The following is a 15791-nucleotide window of genomic DNA, read 5'->3' on the forward strand; positions in this document are numbered from 1 at the left end:
CCGAAGGTTTCAGGAGCTCTCCTTCCCCATCCCTGATTCTGACGACCACCATTAGACGGACGGGACTGTGCACGGCTCACCTCTCACCATCACCGCCCACATCGCTCTCCCTCGCCACCCCCTGCCCCCCTGCTTCCTCCCCTCTTCTCTCCTAAACCGATCAAGTGCCTGCTGCCCGCGGGCGCAGCACACGTCCCACACGTGCAGAGAGGGCTGTGCTGGCCTCGGGGAGCGTCTGTCAAGGTGTTGGCACGGTCTGACCTCTCTAAACAAGTAAAGCGGATGGAAAAGGTCCGTGTTGTCACCTGAGGTGCTTACAGAATAACACCCAGGCTCCGAAATAGCATGGAGGGCCCGGCCGTGTGGCTCAGGGGTTGAGCATCGCCCTATGAACCAGGAGGTCACGGTTTGATTCCCCATCAGGGCACAGGCCCGGGGTTGCGGACTTGACCCCCCAGTGTGGGGCGTGCAGGAGGCAGCTGATCCATGATTCTCTCTCATCATGGATGTTTCTCTCTCTCTCTCTCTCCCTTCCTCTCTGAAATCAATAAAAATATATTTAAAAATATAGTAACATGGAGTGACTGTGATCTTATGTGGCTGAGCCTCGAACTTCAAATCAGTCCAAAGAGCACACAGACACGCTGGCGGGGGGGGACAGGCGCGAGCTCCGAGCGCTAAGTCACAGCCTTGGGACTGTGTCGAGGAGGCCGAGATCCGTGTGTTGAAACAGAGAAACGAAGGGTGCAACGCGCGGAGGACCCGAGGAAGGTGGAAACGCCCACGCCGTCCTGCTGGGCCAGACGTGGGCCCTCCGGCTCGCACGGCCCTCTCTGTGGGAACAGCGGACCCGTTCTGGAGTCGTCCCTACGTGGGCGCGATCACGGAACAAAGGAGTCCCGGAAACACCGTCCGGGGATTTGGGCCGCGGCCGGGAGCGGACAAGGTGGGAAACTCGGCAGAACGCCGTGTGTGAGCCATGAGCCGGCGGGGAGGGCCGGGAGCGGACGAGGTGGGAAACTCCGCAGCACGCTGTGTGTGAGCCATGAGCCGGCGGGGAGGGCCGGGAGCGGACGAGGTGGGAAACTCCGCAGCACGCTGTGTGTGAGCCCTGAGCCGGCGGGGAGGGCCGGGAGCGGACAAGGTGGGAAACGCCGCAGAACGCCGTGTGTGAGCCATGAGCCGGCGGGGAGGGCCGGGACCGCTTCCCGCTCCATTAGCCGCCGTCACACGGGAAGGTTACAACAAACGCCAAGGACGATTACGGAGCGAGCTGGTGGTTTATTCAGCAAAGCACACCACGACGTCGTTCGCAAGAAGCACATCAGCGCACGTGGCACGCAGCCCACCCGACCGCCTCCCGCGAGAGCACGCGTGGGCGTCACGGACACGCGTGGCCTCGCCCTCGGGCGCAGCCCGGTGCTCCCTGCTTCCTCGGGAAACGCTTTATTTGGAATAAAGACGTTGGGTTATAAAGCGGAGAACGGCCTACGGAGTGTGGTTTGCGGAATCAGTCTCTTCCCACACGCCGGCGCGACCTCGCCCTTCGAGGGGGGATTGGCCGGCGTGGCCCGGTCCGTGCTCCTCGGCCTCCTCCGTGGCTCCGTGGCCCCGCTGGCTGGGGATGGCGGGGAGCACGCGGATCGTCCGCAGCGGCTCTCCGGACAGAACTGGGTGGGAGAGAAGGAGATACGTCAACGCCGCTTCTCTGAGTCCCGTGGGAGTGGTGGCAGGAGGCCTCAGTGTTATTTCTTGTTTATTTCTTTTTAAATGTATATTTTTATTGATTTCAGAGAGGAAGGGAGAGGGAGCGAGAGAGAAACATCGATGATGAGAGAGGACCACTGATCGGCTGCCTCCTGCACGCCCTCCACTGGGAATTGAGCCCGCAACCCAGACGCGTGCCCTGGACCAGAATCGAACCCGGGACCCTGGAGTCCGCAGGCCGACGCTCTAGCCCAGGGGTGGGCAAACTTTTTGACTCGAGGGCCACCATGGGTTCTTAAACTGGACCGGAGGGCCGGAACAAAAGCATGGATGGAGTGTTTGTGTGAACTAATATAAATTCAAAGTAAAGGAGCGGAGGGGAGAGCAAGAGAACCCTCCGCTCTTTCGGCTCCGCGGGCCGGATAGAACAGCCGAACGGGCCGGATCCGGCCCGCGGGCCGTCGTTTGCCCACGGCTGCCTAGCCACTGAGCCAGACCGGCCGGGGCTAAAGTGTTATGTGTTAAGGACTGAGGGCATGTCTTGGGGGAGACTAGACTGCACACACCCGGATGTCTGTCAGACGGAGGCTAGTTTCTGCTCAGCCACAAGGTCACGAGGGCGGCCGGACTTTCCTTCGGTGATTGAGTTCCCACCGCAGAAAACGCTCACTGGGCACAGAGCACGTGCGCACGCGTGTGTGCGTGTGTGCGTGCGTGTGCATGTCTGCGTGCAAGGGCAGAGGAGCCCGAGCTAAGGAAGAGACCTCGCTCTCTGCTGCTGTGGGACTTCGGCGGAGCTCGCCCCCTCTCCCTCCCCTTCCGCTAAACGACGGGGTGGTGCCAGGACCCGGGTCACCGTGTCCACCCCGAGGGCTCTCGCAGTTTCGATTGGCTCCCTCCCCGCTGGTCGGGGGCACGAGGGGCACAGAGGACATCTCCTCTGGACAAGAGCTGCCGAGGGTTTGACCTTCTCCTCTCGTTTCCTTCTCCCAGCAGCGCAGCAGGCCGGCCCCGGCCCAGGCTCAGGGGGTGACGGGGGTCCCGAAAGAGGGGGGGCAGCTCCGACTTCACTCATCCCCTGCAGTCCAGAGGAGCGGAGGACACGTGTGTGCATGTGTGTACCAAGTGTGTGCATGCACGTGCATGTATGTGCGCATACGTGCGCCTGGATGCGTGTTCTAACTGGGGGCTGGGCCGGGCTGGGGAGAAGGAAGACAGGAGGGCCGGGAAGCACGCCTGTGTTGGGAGCAGCTGCCCGTAGCCTGGCGCTGCGCTCCTGCCGTGGCCCTTCCCCACGGAAGGCTGCTGAGCGAGACCTCCGTCTGCCCATCTGCACAGCGGCAGCCTCAGACATGAGTTTCTGGGCGTGTGGCCCGGAACCGACTTTATAACGAGCACCCCGGTGGCACTTGCAAACACAAGCACGCAGGTCCCCGGCGGGAGGGAGCCGATGGGTATTTACATCGTGAGACGTTTTGTGTGAAATAGAACAGGAATCGGCCACGCAGACCCGATGAAGCGCGTCCTCCCTGCTGGGGGGGGGGGGGGGGGGCGGGGCGGGCCTGGATGCAGGGCAGACGCGCATCACAGGAGGGCACAGCGCCGGGGGCCGTCCCAGGAGCAGGCTGTAACGCCCTTCTGCCCCACACGGCCCGTAACGGCAGCACAGACAGCAGGACACGCGCCGGCTTTTCTAGTCCAAGCGGACGGCACGTCCGGAGGGAAGGAGCAGCCACTGGCCAGCAGGCAGGCCGTGAGGACCGGCTCTATCCCTGCCCCCATCCCCGCTCACTTGGGCTCTATCCCTGCCCCCGTCCCCGCTCACTTGGGCTCTATCCCTGCCCCCGTCCCCGCTCACTTGGGCTCTATCCCTGCCCCCGTCCCCGCTCACTTGGGCTCTATCCCTGCCCCCGTCCCCGCTCACTTGGAAACGAAAGGAAGTGGACATCACGTTCGGCTGCACCCGGACGTGGCGGCACTGGCAGGAGGCGGGGGGCGGGGGGCGGGGGGTGGGACACTTACATTTCTGGTCGGCCAGGGGGGCCAGGCTGCTCCGGGCGAAGGGCACGTCTCTGATCTTGGGTCTGTTTGGGGAGAGATGCGGGAAACCTGGTCCTGGGGACAAAGAGATTCGCATCAGACACTCAGGGCTCAGCCGATTGCCAGTTAGGGAAGCCGTGGATAAGAGAGCCATCAGCACCGTCAGAGGCCCCGCATGTAAGATGCCAACAACAACAACAACGTAATAATAGTAACAGCCACACGGGACTGAATTTCTGTCCTATGCCAGTCACCGTTCGAATGAAAGGCAAAGCTATCAAAAGTCACTTCTGGGGTGAAGTAGTTTAAATGGGTTTTGTAAGCAGGCACGCGGCCACCACACTAGACAACGTAAAAGTCGGAGCATGCGCCGGGGGACCGTGTCCCGACGAAGGTGGAACGCGCCCCAGCTCCCTGGTGGGCACCTGCTGTCCTGTTTATTCCTGAGGCCCTGGAGGTCAAGCAGCTGCAAAGCCACGACTGACAAGAAAAGCAAACGACGGAAACCGTCCCGAGTGGGATCCCAGTAAAACCGTCCGAGTGGAATCGCAGTAAAACCGTCCGAGTGGGATCCCAGTAAAACCGTCCGAGTGGAATCGCAGTAAAACCGTCCGAGTGGGATCCCAGTAAAACCGTCCGAGTGGGATCCCAGTAAAACCGTCCGAGTGGGATCCCAGTAACACCGCCCCGAGTGGGATCCCAGTAAAACCGTCCGAGTGGAATCGCAGTAAAACCGTCCGAGTGGGATCCCAGTAAAACCGCCCCGAGTGGGATCCCAGTAAAACATCCCGAGTGGGATCCCAGTAAAACCGTCCCGAGTGGGATCCCAGTAAAACCGTCCCGAGTGGGATCCCAGTAAAACCGTCCGAGTGGAATCCCAGTAAAACCGTCCGAGTGGGATCCCAGTAAAACCGTCCGAGTGGGATCCCAGTAAAACCGCCCCGAGTGAAATCCCAGTAAAACCGTCCGAGTGGGATCCCAGTAAAACCGTCCCGAGTGGGATCCCAGTAAAACCGTCCGAGTGGAATCGCAGTAAAACCGTCCGAGTGGGATCCCAGTAAAACCGCCCCGAGTGGAATCCCAGTAAAACGTCCCGAGTGGGATCCCAGTAACACCGCCCCGAGTGGGATCCCAGTAAAACGTCCCGAGTGGGATCCCAGTAAAACCGTCCCGAGTGGGATCCCAGTAACACCGCCCCGAGTGGGATCCCAGTAAAACCGCCCCGAGTGGGATCCCAGTAAAACCGTCCGAGTGGGATCCCAGTAAAACCGTCCGAGTGGGATCCCAGTAAAACCGCCCCGAGTGAAATCCCAGTAAAACCGTCCCGAGTGGGATCCCAGTAAAACCGTCCCGAGTGGGATCCCAGTAAAACCGTCCCGAGTGGGATCCCAGTAAAACCGTCCGAGTGGAATCGCAGTAAAACCGTCCCGAGTGGGATCCCAGTAAAACCGTCCCGAGTGGGATCCCAGTAAAACCGTCCGAGTGGGATCCCAGTAAAACCGTCCCGAGTGGGATCCTAGTAAAACCGTCCCGAGTGGGATCCCAGTAAAACCGCCCCGAGTGAAATCCCAGTAAAACCGTCCGAGTGGGATCCCAGTAAAACCGTCCCGAGTGGGATCCCAGTAAAACCGTCCCGAGTGGGATCCCAGTAAAACCGTCCGAGTGGGATCCCAGTAAAACCGTCCCGAGTGGGATCCCAGTAAAACCGTCCCGAGTGGGATCCCAGTAAAACCGTCCGAGTGGAATCGCAGTAAAACCGTCCGAGTGGGATCCCAGTAAAACCGTCCGAGTGGAATCCCAGTAAAACCGCCCCGAGTGGGATCCCAGTAAAACCGCCCCGAGTGAAATCCCAGTAAAACCGTCCGAGTGGGATCCCAGTAAAACCGTCCCGAGTGGGATCCCAGTAAAACCGCCCCGAGTGGGATCCCAGTAAAACCGCCCCGAGTGGGATCCCAGTAAAACCGTCCGAGTGGGATCCCAGTAAAACCGTCCCGAGTGGGATCCCAGTAAAACCGTCCCGAGTGGGATCCCAGTAAAACCGTCCGAGTGGAATCCCAGTAAAACCGCCCCGAGTGGGATCCCAGTAAAACCGTCCCGAGTGGGATCCCAGTAAAACCGTCCGAGTGGGATCCCAGTAAAACCGTCCCGAGTGGGATCCCAGTAAAACCGTCCCGAGTGGGATCCCAGTAAAACCGTCCCGAGTGGGATCCCAGTAAACCGTCCCGAGTGGGATCCCAGTAAAACCGTCCCGAGTGGGATCCCAGTAAAACCGTCCGAGTGGGATCCCAGTAAACCGTCCCGAGTGGGATCCCAGTAAAACCGTCCCGAGTGGGATCCCAGTAAAACCGCCCCGAGTGGGATCCCAGTAAAACCGTCCGAGTGGGATCCCAGTAAAACCGTCCGAGTGGGATCCCAGTAAACCGTCCCGAGTGGGATCCCAGTAAAACCGTCCCGAGTGGGATCCCAGTAAAACCGTCCCGAGTGGGATCCCAGTAAAACCGTCCCGAGTGGGATCCCAGTAAACCGTCCCGAGTGGGATCCCAGTAAAACCGTCCCGAGTGGGATCCCAGTAAAACCGCCCCGAGTGGAATCGCAGTAAAACCGTCCGAGTGGAATCGCAGTAAAACCGTCCGAGTGGGATCCCAGTAAAACCGTCCGAGTGGGATCCCAGTAAAACCGTCCGAGTGGAATCGCAGTAAAACCGTCCGAGTGGGATCCCAGTAAAACCGTCCGAGTGGAATCGCAGTAAAACCGTCCGAGTGGGATCCCAGTAAAACCGTCCCGAGTGGGATCCCAGTAAAACCGCCCCGAGTGGGATCCCAGTAAAACCGTCCGAGTGGGATCCCAGTAAAACCGTCCCGAGTGGGATCCCAGTAAAACCGTCCGAGTGGAATCGCAGTAAAACCGTCCGAGTGGGATCCCAGTAACACCGTCCGAGTGCGAACCCAGTAAAACCGTCCCGAGTGGGATCCCAGTAAAACCGTCCGAGTGGAATCGCAGTAAAACCGTCCGAGTGGGATCCCAGTAAAACTCGAACCGAGTGGAATCGCAGTAAAACCGTCCGAGTGGGATCCCAGTAAAACCGTCCGAGTGCGAACCCAGTAACACCGTCCGAGTGGGATCCCAGTAAAACCGTCCCGAGTGGAATCGCAGTAAAACCGTCCGAGTGAAATCCCAGTAAAACCGTCCGAGTGGGATCCCAGTAAAACCGCCCCGAGTGGGATCCCAGTAAAACCGCCCCGAGTGGGATCCCAGTAAAACCGTCCGAGTGAAATCCCAGTAAAACCGTCCCGAGTGGGATCCCAGTAAAACCGCCCCGAGTGGAATCGCAGTAAAACCGTCCCGAGTGGAATCGCAGTAAAACCGCCCCGAGTGGGATCCCAGTAAAACCGTCCGAGTGAAATCCCAGTAAAACCGTCCGAGTGGGATCCCAGTAAAACCGCCCCGAGTGGGATCCCAGTAAAACCGTCCGAGTGAAATCCCAGTAAAACCGTCCCGAGTGGGATCCCAGTAAAACCGCCCCGAGTGGAATCGCAGTAAAACCGTCCCGAGTGGAATCGCAGTAAAACCGCCCCGAGTGGGATCCCAGTAAAACCGTCCGAGTGAAATCCCAGTAAAACCGTCCGAGTGCGAACCCAGTAAAACCGTCCGAGTGGGATCCCAGTAAAACCGTCCCGAGTGGAATCGCAGTAAAACCGTCCCGAGTGGAATCGCAGTAAAACCGCCCCGAGTGGGATCCCAGTAAAACCGCCCCGAGTGGAATCGCAGTAAAACCGTCCCGAGTGGAATCGCAGTAAAACCGTCCGAGTGGGATCCCAGTAAAACCGTCCGAGTGGGATCCCAGTAAAACCGTCCCGACTGAAATCCCAGTAAAACCGCCCCGAGTGAAATCCCAGTAAAACGTCCCGAGTGGGATCCCGGTAAAACCGCCCCGAGTGGGATCCCGGTAAAACCGTCCCGACTGAAATCCCAGTAAAACCGTCCGAGTGGAATCCCAGTAAAACGTCCCGAGTGGGATCCCGGTAAAACCGCCCCGAGTGGGATCCCGGTAAAACCGTCCCGAGTGGAATCCCAGTAAAACGTCCCGAGTGGGATCCCAGTAAAACCGCCCCGAGTGGGATCCCGGTAAAACCGTCCGAGTGGGATCCCAGTAAAACCTTCCCGAGTGGGATCCCGGTAAAACCGTCCGAGTGGGATCCCGGTAAAACCGTCCGAGTGGGATCCCGGTAAAACCGTCCGAGTGGGATCCCGGTAAAACCGCCCCGAGTGGGATCCCGGTAAAACCGCCCCGAGTGGGATCCCGGTAAAACCGCCCCGAGTGGGATCCCGGTAAAACCGTCCCGAGTGGGATCCCGGTAAAACCGTCCCGAGTGGGATCCCAGTAAAACCGTCCCGAGTGGGATCCCAGTAAAACCCGAACCGGCTCCTTCGTCACCAACATCTGAGCAGACGTTTGCAAACCCAGACCTGAGATATGGACATTCTGGATCCTCTGACTGAAGCACTGACCATGGTTAGAAAGTGGGCTCAGTACGTGGGTGTGACCTCCTGTCACCCCGACAACTCCTCCCCCCGTCCCCCCTTCCCCGTGAGGCAGCCGCTGCCATCACCACCACCACCACAGACCCTGTCCTTGGGGAGTCCTCAGTGCTCGGGGTCACCCCGGGAAGGGACAGAGCCACTGGGGGAGAGTGAGAGGGCGGGGTGGGGGGGGGCGGTGAGAGGGAGCAGGTCATTGACCCCGAGGGCAGGCGGGCGGGGCGGCTGGCTGGGAAGGCGGCCTCCGGGAGGGTCAGCGGCGGGGAGGGACAGGGTCCGGCACGGGGTCCTAGAATGAGGAGGCAGGAGGGGTCCCCGCTCACGTGGAGGAACCGGGTGGGAGGAGGAGGACAATCATGAAAACACGGAGAGTTTCGCGTGCGTCTGCAGAGGGTGGGAGCTCCGAGTGCAGGGCTCGGAGGAGGCGGGTGCCGGGAGGGCTCGCAGCGCCTGTCGGGAGAGACGGGCCATCGGGCCCAGGAGGCTGCGGGCACCACAGAGGCTGGAGGCTCTGAGGGCACCCTGGCCGGTGTGGCTCAGTGGTTAGAGCGTCGGCCTGCAGACTGAAGAGGCCCGGGTTCCACTCCGGTCAAAGGCACATGGCCAGGTTGCAGGCTCGATCCCCAGGCTGGGGCGTGCAGGAGGCAGCCGATCCATGACTCTCATCATGGATGTCTCTCTCTCTCTCTCTCTCTCTCTCTCTCTCTCTCTCCCCCCGCCCTTCCTCTCTGAAATCAATAAAAACATATATTTTTAGAAAGTGTCTGAGAGCTCAGTGTGTCTTGAGTCCCATAGACTCACTTCCTCGCCAGCTCTGTGACCTGGGGCAGGAAGGCCAACCTCTCCCTGCCTCCCTCTGTTTCTCTCTGAAGGGGGTGGAACTCCTCCTGCCGGTTGCTGAGGGGGAAGAGTTAGCTCCTGCCCAGAGGAGGCTGAGCAGCGGGGAGGCTGAGTAAGGAGGAGGTTGAACAGGGGGGAGGCTGAGCAGGGAGGAGGCTGAGCAGCGGGGAGGCTGAGCAGGGAGGAGGCTGAGCAGCGGGGAGGCTGAGCAGGGGGGAGGCTGAGCAGCGGGGAGGCTGAGCAGGGGGGAGGCTGAGCAGGGAGGAGGCTGAGCAGCGGGGAGGCTGAGCAGGGGGGAGGCTGAGCAGGGAGGAGGCTGAGCAGGGGGAAGGCTGAGCAGGGAGGAGGCTGAGCAGGGGGGAGGCTGAGTAAGGAGGAGGCTGAGCAGGGGGGAGGCTGCAGAGGGAGGAGGCTGAGCAGGGAGGAGGCTGAGTAAGGAGGAGGCTGAGCAGGGGGGAGGCTCAGCAGGGAGGAGGCTGAGCAGGAGGGAGGCTGAGCAGGGGGGAAGCTGAGCAGGGGGGAGGCTCAGCAGGGAGGAGGCTGAGCAGGAGGGAGGCTGAGCAGGGGGGAAGCTGAGCAGGGGGGAGGCTCAGCAGGGAGGAGGCTGAGCAGGAGGGAGGCTGAGCAGGGAGGAGGCTGAGCAGGGAGGAGGCTGAGTAAGGAGGAGGCTGAGCAGGGGGAAGGCTGAGCAGGGAGGAGGCTGAGCAGGGGGGAGGCTGCAGAGGGGGAAGGCTGAGCAGGGAGGAGGCTGAGCAGGGAGGAGGCTGAGTAAGGAGGAGGCTGAGCAGGGGGGAGGCTGAGCAGAGGGAGGCTGAGCAGGGGGGAGGCTGAGCATGGGGGAGGCTGAGTAAGGAGGAGGCTGAGCAGGGGGAGGCTGAGCAGGGGGGAGGCTGAGCAGGGGGAGGCTGAGCAGGGGGGAGGCTGAGCAGGGGGGAGGCTGAGTAAGGAGGAGGCTGAGCAGGGGGGAGGCCGAGTAAGGAGGAGGCTGAGCAGGGGGGAGGCTGAGCAGGGGGAGGCTGAGCAGGGGGGAAGCTGAGCAGGGAGGAGGCTGAGTAAGGAGGAGGCTGAGCAGGGGGAGGCTGAGCAGGGGGAGGCTGAGCAGGGGGGAAGCTGAGCAGGGAGGAGGCTGAGTAAGGAGGAGGCTGAGCAGGGGGAGGCTGAGCAGGGGGGAGGCTGCAGAGGGGGGAAGCTGAGCAGGGAGGAGGCTGAGTAAGGAGGAGGCTGAGCAGGGGGAGGCTGAGCAGGGGGGAGGCTGCAGAGGGGGGAAGCTGAGCAGGGAGGAGGCTGAGTAAGGAGGAGGCTCAGCAGGGGGGAGGCTGAGCAGGGGGGAGGCTGAGTAAGGAGGAGGCTCAGCAGGGGGAGGCTGAGTAAGGAGGAAGCTGAGCAGCGGGGAGGCTGAGTAAGGAGGAAGCTGAGCAGCGGGGAGGCTGAGTAAGGAGGAAGCTGAGCAGGGGGGAGGCTGAGTAAGGAGGAGGCTGAGCAGGGAGGAGGCTGAGCAGGGAGGAGGCTGAGTAAGGAGGAGGCTGAGCAGGGAGGAGGCTGAGCAGGGGGGAGGCTGAGTAAGGAGGAGGCTGAGCAGGGGGGAGGCTGAGCAGGGAGGAGGCTGAGCAGGGAGGAGGCTGAGTAAGGAGGAGGCTGAGCAGGGGGAGGCTGAGCAGGGGGGAGGCTGAGCAGGGAGGAGGCTGAGTAAGGAGGAGGCTGAGCAGGGGGGAGGCTCAGCAAGGTGGAGCTAGTCTTTTATGATGAGCAGTAAGCACGAGTCACAACTCCTAGGGAGGTTAGAGGTCAGAGGTCACCTGAGTTTTGAGCTGGTTTTTCAAGGATCGTAGGAGTCTGTCAAGCACACGGCTGCAGAAGGTAAAAGGAACACGCATGCAGGCGTCACAGAGTGGGAAGGCGGGCTGAGGGGGAACCGGGAGACCTTGAAGAAACTGGGGGGAGGGGAGGGCTCGGCAGGCCCAGTGGCTGAGAAGGGGAGGGAGGCCAGTGCTGGGGGGCCACTCGGTCTAGGAGACAGAGCCCAGTGGGTTACACTGAGGGGGCGCGGTCAGACCTGCACGGCGGCCTCAGAGCCCTTAACCAGTGGAGATGCTGCCTCTTGATAAATTAGACGCCTGGTAGCCATTCACGACGGAGTGAATGACGGACGGAAGGCCTTTCCACGAGACGCCTGTGATCTCGGGCCTAGACAGGAGGCGGACGTCACTGTGCGGTCAGACGCGCAATCCTTCCAGCAAATCCGTGTCCCTGAGCACTCAGGTGCCGCTGCAGGTCCCGGGGAGCCTTCTCCTCATGGTGACTCAGTTGCCCAGAAGGGCTGCTCGTCAGCAGCATCCGAAACCCGGGTGGAAACGTAAATGCCTCGCCACAGGCTCACTGACTTACGATTCCCCTTAGAGACTTCGGCTTCTCCTCTGCTACTCTGCCATTCAACCCAGGACTCTGCTAGTTACGTCAGTGGGAAAATGAAGCAAATCCTCAAACCAAGTTCATTGAATTTCCTTTTCCCTCAAATAATACCAGAAGCTTTAGAAGGCACAGAATCCTAGTTCTCTAGCCAATGCCTGCCCCCTCTTCTCTTTTAGAGACAAAAATCCAATTTTGGACGGAGAGTCACATGACCAGCTAAAGACGACAACTCCCCGCCTCCCTTGCAGCTAGGTGTGGCGATGTGACTACAATTCCCTGCCTCCCTGACAGCTAGGTGTGACGATGTGACTACAATTCCCCGCCTCCCTGACAGCTAGGTGTGACGATGTGACTACAATTCCCTGCCTCCCTGGCAGCTAGGTGTGACCATGTGACAATTCCCCGCCTCCCTGACAGCTAGGTGTGGCCATGTGACAATTCCCCGCCTCCCTTGCAGCTAGGTGTGACCATGTGACAATTCCCCGCCTCCCTGGCAGCTAGGTGTGACCATGTGACAATTCCCCGCCTCCCTGACAGCTAGGTGTGACCATGTGACAACTCCCCGCCTCCCTGGCAGCTAGGTGTGACCATGTGACTCAAGGTCTGACTACTGAGACATAAGCAGATGTGTGGGACTTAATGGAAGATGACGTCTGCGGGGGAGCTGAGTCAACTGGGGACACCCTCCTCGTCCCTCCCCCCACTTCCTTCCTCCCGGGAACTGCTCTGAGGGACAGAACAAAAATGAACGACACTGATGATGTTGAGGACGAGGGCGCCGAGTCACGGGAAGAAGCGGGAGGGAGCGGTGGCCTGTAGCTGACACGTGGGGCCTTGAACCGTAGGCGTGTGACCGCATTCCCTCCTGCAGTGAACACACGAGGTGTGGCCACGCTCAGGTCTGCAGTGGGGACGGACCGTCTGATTGGAAAACAGTCACACAGCCCGGTCCCCGTGGACCCGTGGTTGAGCGTCGACCTATGAACCAGGAGGTCACGGTTTGATTCCTGGTCAGGGCACAGGCCTGGGATGTGGGCTACATCCCCAGTAGGGGGCGTGCGGGAGGCAGCCGATCTGTGATTCTCTCTCATCTTTGATGTTTCTCTCTCTCTCCCTCCCCCTTCCTCTCTGAAATAAAAAAGAAAGAAAGAAAACAGTCACACAAACAAGTCAACCCCTCAGGAAGCGGAGACGCCTGCTTTCACTTAGACTTGCTCTGGGGGGGTGGGGAGGTAAAAAGCACAATGTCCCGCAGCCTGGAAACCTCGAACCCGGGGCTTCAGGAAGGAAGGTGACTGGTGGCCCACGTGGCTCTGGCCCCGCCCTCCAGGCTGCGTCACCTGGCTCCCCAGCAGAACCGGACACAGGTCCCCGAGCGAGCGGCAGGGCCAGGGAGAGGGAGCCGACCCACCTGCTGAGGGAGGATGCAGATGAGGCAGGTGCGGAGGCCCCGGCACTTCCTGGTGCCGGGACCTGCCGGGGAGCAACCTGTCCAGCAGCTTCTCGGCGGGGGGCCCCGGCCACACGCTGGGGAGCCCCTGGCCGCAGTCGCCTCTCCAGGGGTCGGGCCGCGCCTGGCCGCCGGGCCTGTGGCTCAGGGAGCCCTGCTCGCTGCAGCTTTGCTGAGATCTGGGGGCCGCGTGCGGGGCGCCAGGGCCCAGGCCGGCGTGGGGAGCAGCCCCGTGGCAGGCCGTCCGCGGGTGGCTGCCCGGCGTGATGGGCGGGAGGCTCTGCGCTCTGAGGGGCGGGAGCCCCTGCCGGGCCGGCGGCCTCTGCTCGGGCAGGAGGTGCGGGCAGCCCCCCGAGCTCCTGTGGTTGGAGTCCGCCCTGGACACCTGCTCCCGGCACCCGGTCTCCGCGACGCTGTCGAAGGTGGCGACGATGTCGTCGACACCCGAGGTGAGCTCCCCGGGGTCCTCCGGAGCCGCCCGCTGCTGCTCCTCCTTCCGGCCTCTGCCCAGGATCTGACGGAGCACCCGGCCTCGGCCCTCCTTCCGCGGGGGCCGGCCGCTCGGGGCGGGCAGGGCCCGGGCCGGCTCTGCTCTGTGCAACGACAGGGAAGAGGGAGGTCAGGAGGGGCAGGCGGCGCCTCTCCTGTCCCCCCCGTCCAGCCTGCCTGCCTGCCTGGGGGACATCCGGTTCTCAGGGGACCCGCCAGAGCCCCGAGCCCACCTCCAGGGCAGCGGTTCCAACGGGGGCCCCCGGAGAATTGCACAGCACTGGCCTCGGCTCCCTGGGTCAGTGGTCGGCAAACTCATCAGTCCACAGAGCCAAATATCAACGGCACAACGACTGGAATTTCCTCGGAGAGCCACATTTTTTTAAAAAAAATATATTTTATTGATATTTTACAGAGAGGAAGGGAGAGGGATAGAGAGCTAGAAACATCGATGAGAGAGAAACATCGATCAGCTGCCTCCTGCACACCCCCCACTGGGGATGTGCCCGCAACCAAGGTACGTGCCCTTGACCGGAATCGAACCCGGGACCCTTCAGTCCGCAGGCCGACGCTCTATCCACTGAGCCAAACCGGTTTCAGCAGGAGAGCCACATTTTTTAAACTTAAACTTCTTCTAACGTCACTTCTTCAAAATAGACTCGCCCAGGCCGTGGTATTTTGTGGAAGAGCCACACTCAAGGAGCCAAAGAGCCGCATGTGGCTCGCGAGCCGCAGTTTGCCGACCACGGCCCTAGGTTGTCAGATAATGCACAGCAGCAGCCACACAGCAACACCCGCCTGGTGCGGACGCGTCAGAACGATGCCCGTGTTTCTGTCGGGCTGACAGAGAGCACGTTTTGGGGTGTGCGCAGCGTTAGGGGCCCTCGGCCTCTGCGTGAGGGAGAAAGGGAACTCGCTGTTCCGCAGACGTGCCTCCTGGAGGCGTCCGACCTCCCGTTCGACGTGTCTTAGCGACAGCCTCTCGCTCCCGGGAGCCGTCCTGGCACAGCTTCCCCTCCGTCGCCCGTCCACCAGGGACACGGAGGGGACAGCGGCCCAAGCGTCCTGCTCTCCCCTCCCAGGGCGGGTGGGCATCGGCGGCGTGCGAGCTCCTGTCAGAGCTGAAGGCCCAGGCGAGCTCCCGGCAGCTGCCCCGTGGGCGGGCGGGGCCCGAGGGGCTGTGGTCCTGGGTGTCAGGGACCCCGGAGGCCTGGGCAGAGCCTGGCCCTGTCTGCTCCCGGCGTGTCTCTGCTTCCCTTCCAGCTCTTACTGAACTTCCTGTTGGAAACATTCTTCAACCATGTGCACGGAGGACACCAGGGGAGGCGCGTGGCCGGGCGTGGGCTGCAAAGAGGAAGCGTGAAGGCCGCGTGGGCGTGGGGGAAAGTGAGTGCCAGGGATGCGGCCGGTCCCAGGGAGGGAAGGTGAGCCCGGGCCGGGCCCTTCGGCGGTGCTTCCCGCCGCCTGTTCTGCTTTTGCGCCTCGGAAAGTTCGGTTCTTCTCTGCTGAGGCCACAGCGGACGGGCTGCTTTCGGTGGGGGAGCGGACGGCGCAGCCTGACCAGGCACGGGCCCCGAGAGCCACACTGCAGTCCCCTTTAAAAATGTGCACGAGTGGCCAGATGGTGCTGATCTCTGAGCGCATCACCACCTGGCCTCTCCGTGTGTGTGTGTGTGTGTGTGTGTGTGTATACACGGAGTGGCCAGATGGTGCTGATCTCTGAGCGCATCACCACCTGGCCTCTCCGTGTGCGTGTGTGTGTGTGTGTGTGTGTGTGTGTACATGGAGTGGCCAGATGGTGCTGATCTCTGAGCGCATAACCACCTGGCCACTCCGTGTGCGTGTGTGTGTGTGTGTGTGTGTGTGTGTGTGTGTATACACGGAGTGGCCAGATGGTGCTGATCTCTGAGCGCATCACCACCTGGCCTCTCCGTGTGCGTGTGTGTGTGTGTGTGTGTGTGTGTGTACATGGAGTGGCCAGATGGTGCTGATCTCTGAGCGCATAACCACCTGGCCACTCCGTGTGCGTGTGTGTGTGTGTGTGTGTGTGTGTGTACATGGAGTGGCCAGATGGTGCTGATCTCTGAGCGCATAACCACCTGGCCACTCCGTGTGCGTGTGTGTGTGTGTGTGTGTGTGTGTGTACATGGAGTGGCCAGATGGTGCTGATCTCTGAGCGCATAACCACCTGGCCACTCCGTGTGCGTGTGTGTGTGTGTGTGTGTGTGTGTGTGTGTGTATACACGGAGTGGCCAGATGGTGCTGATCTCTGAGCGCATCACCACCTGGCCTCTCCGTGTGCGTGTGTGTGTGTGTG

General features: G+C 61.4%; 1 protein-coding gene across 5 annotated transcripts in view; it reads right to left on the reverse strand.

Annotated features, from left to right (window-relative positions):
• Positions 1–1263: 1263 nt before the first annotated feature.
• ANKRD55 (ankyrin repeat domain 55) overlaps positions 1264–15791 on the reverse strand; it is a 46018-nt gene continuing 31490 nt past the window's right edge. For all 5 annotated transcript variants that reach the window (XM_080679318.1, XM_080679316.1, XM_080679319.1 and 2 more), the window contains 3 exons: positions 12947–13578; positions 3730–3822; positions 1264–1670 (listed from right to left, as the gene is read on the reverse strand). In XM_080679318.1, coding sequence (XP_080535444.1) covers positions 1511–1670; positions 3730–3822; positions 12947–13578 — 885 coding nt within the window. In that variant the 3' untranslated portion in view covers positions 1264–1510. The remainder of the gene's footprint in view (positions 1671–3729; positions 3823–12946; positions 13579–15791) is intronic.

This window comes from Plecotus auritus, assembly GCF_963455305.1.
Source record: "Plecotus auritus genome assembly, chromosome: 7".
NCBI classification, from domain to species: domain Eukaryota; kingdom Metazoa; phylum Chordata; class Mammalia; order Chiroptera; family Vespertilionidae; genus Plecotus; species Plecotus auritus.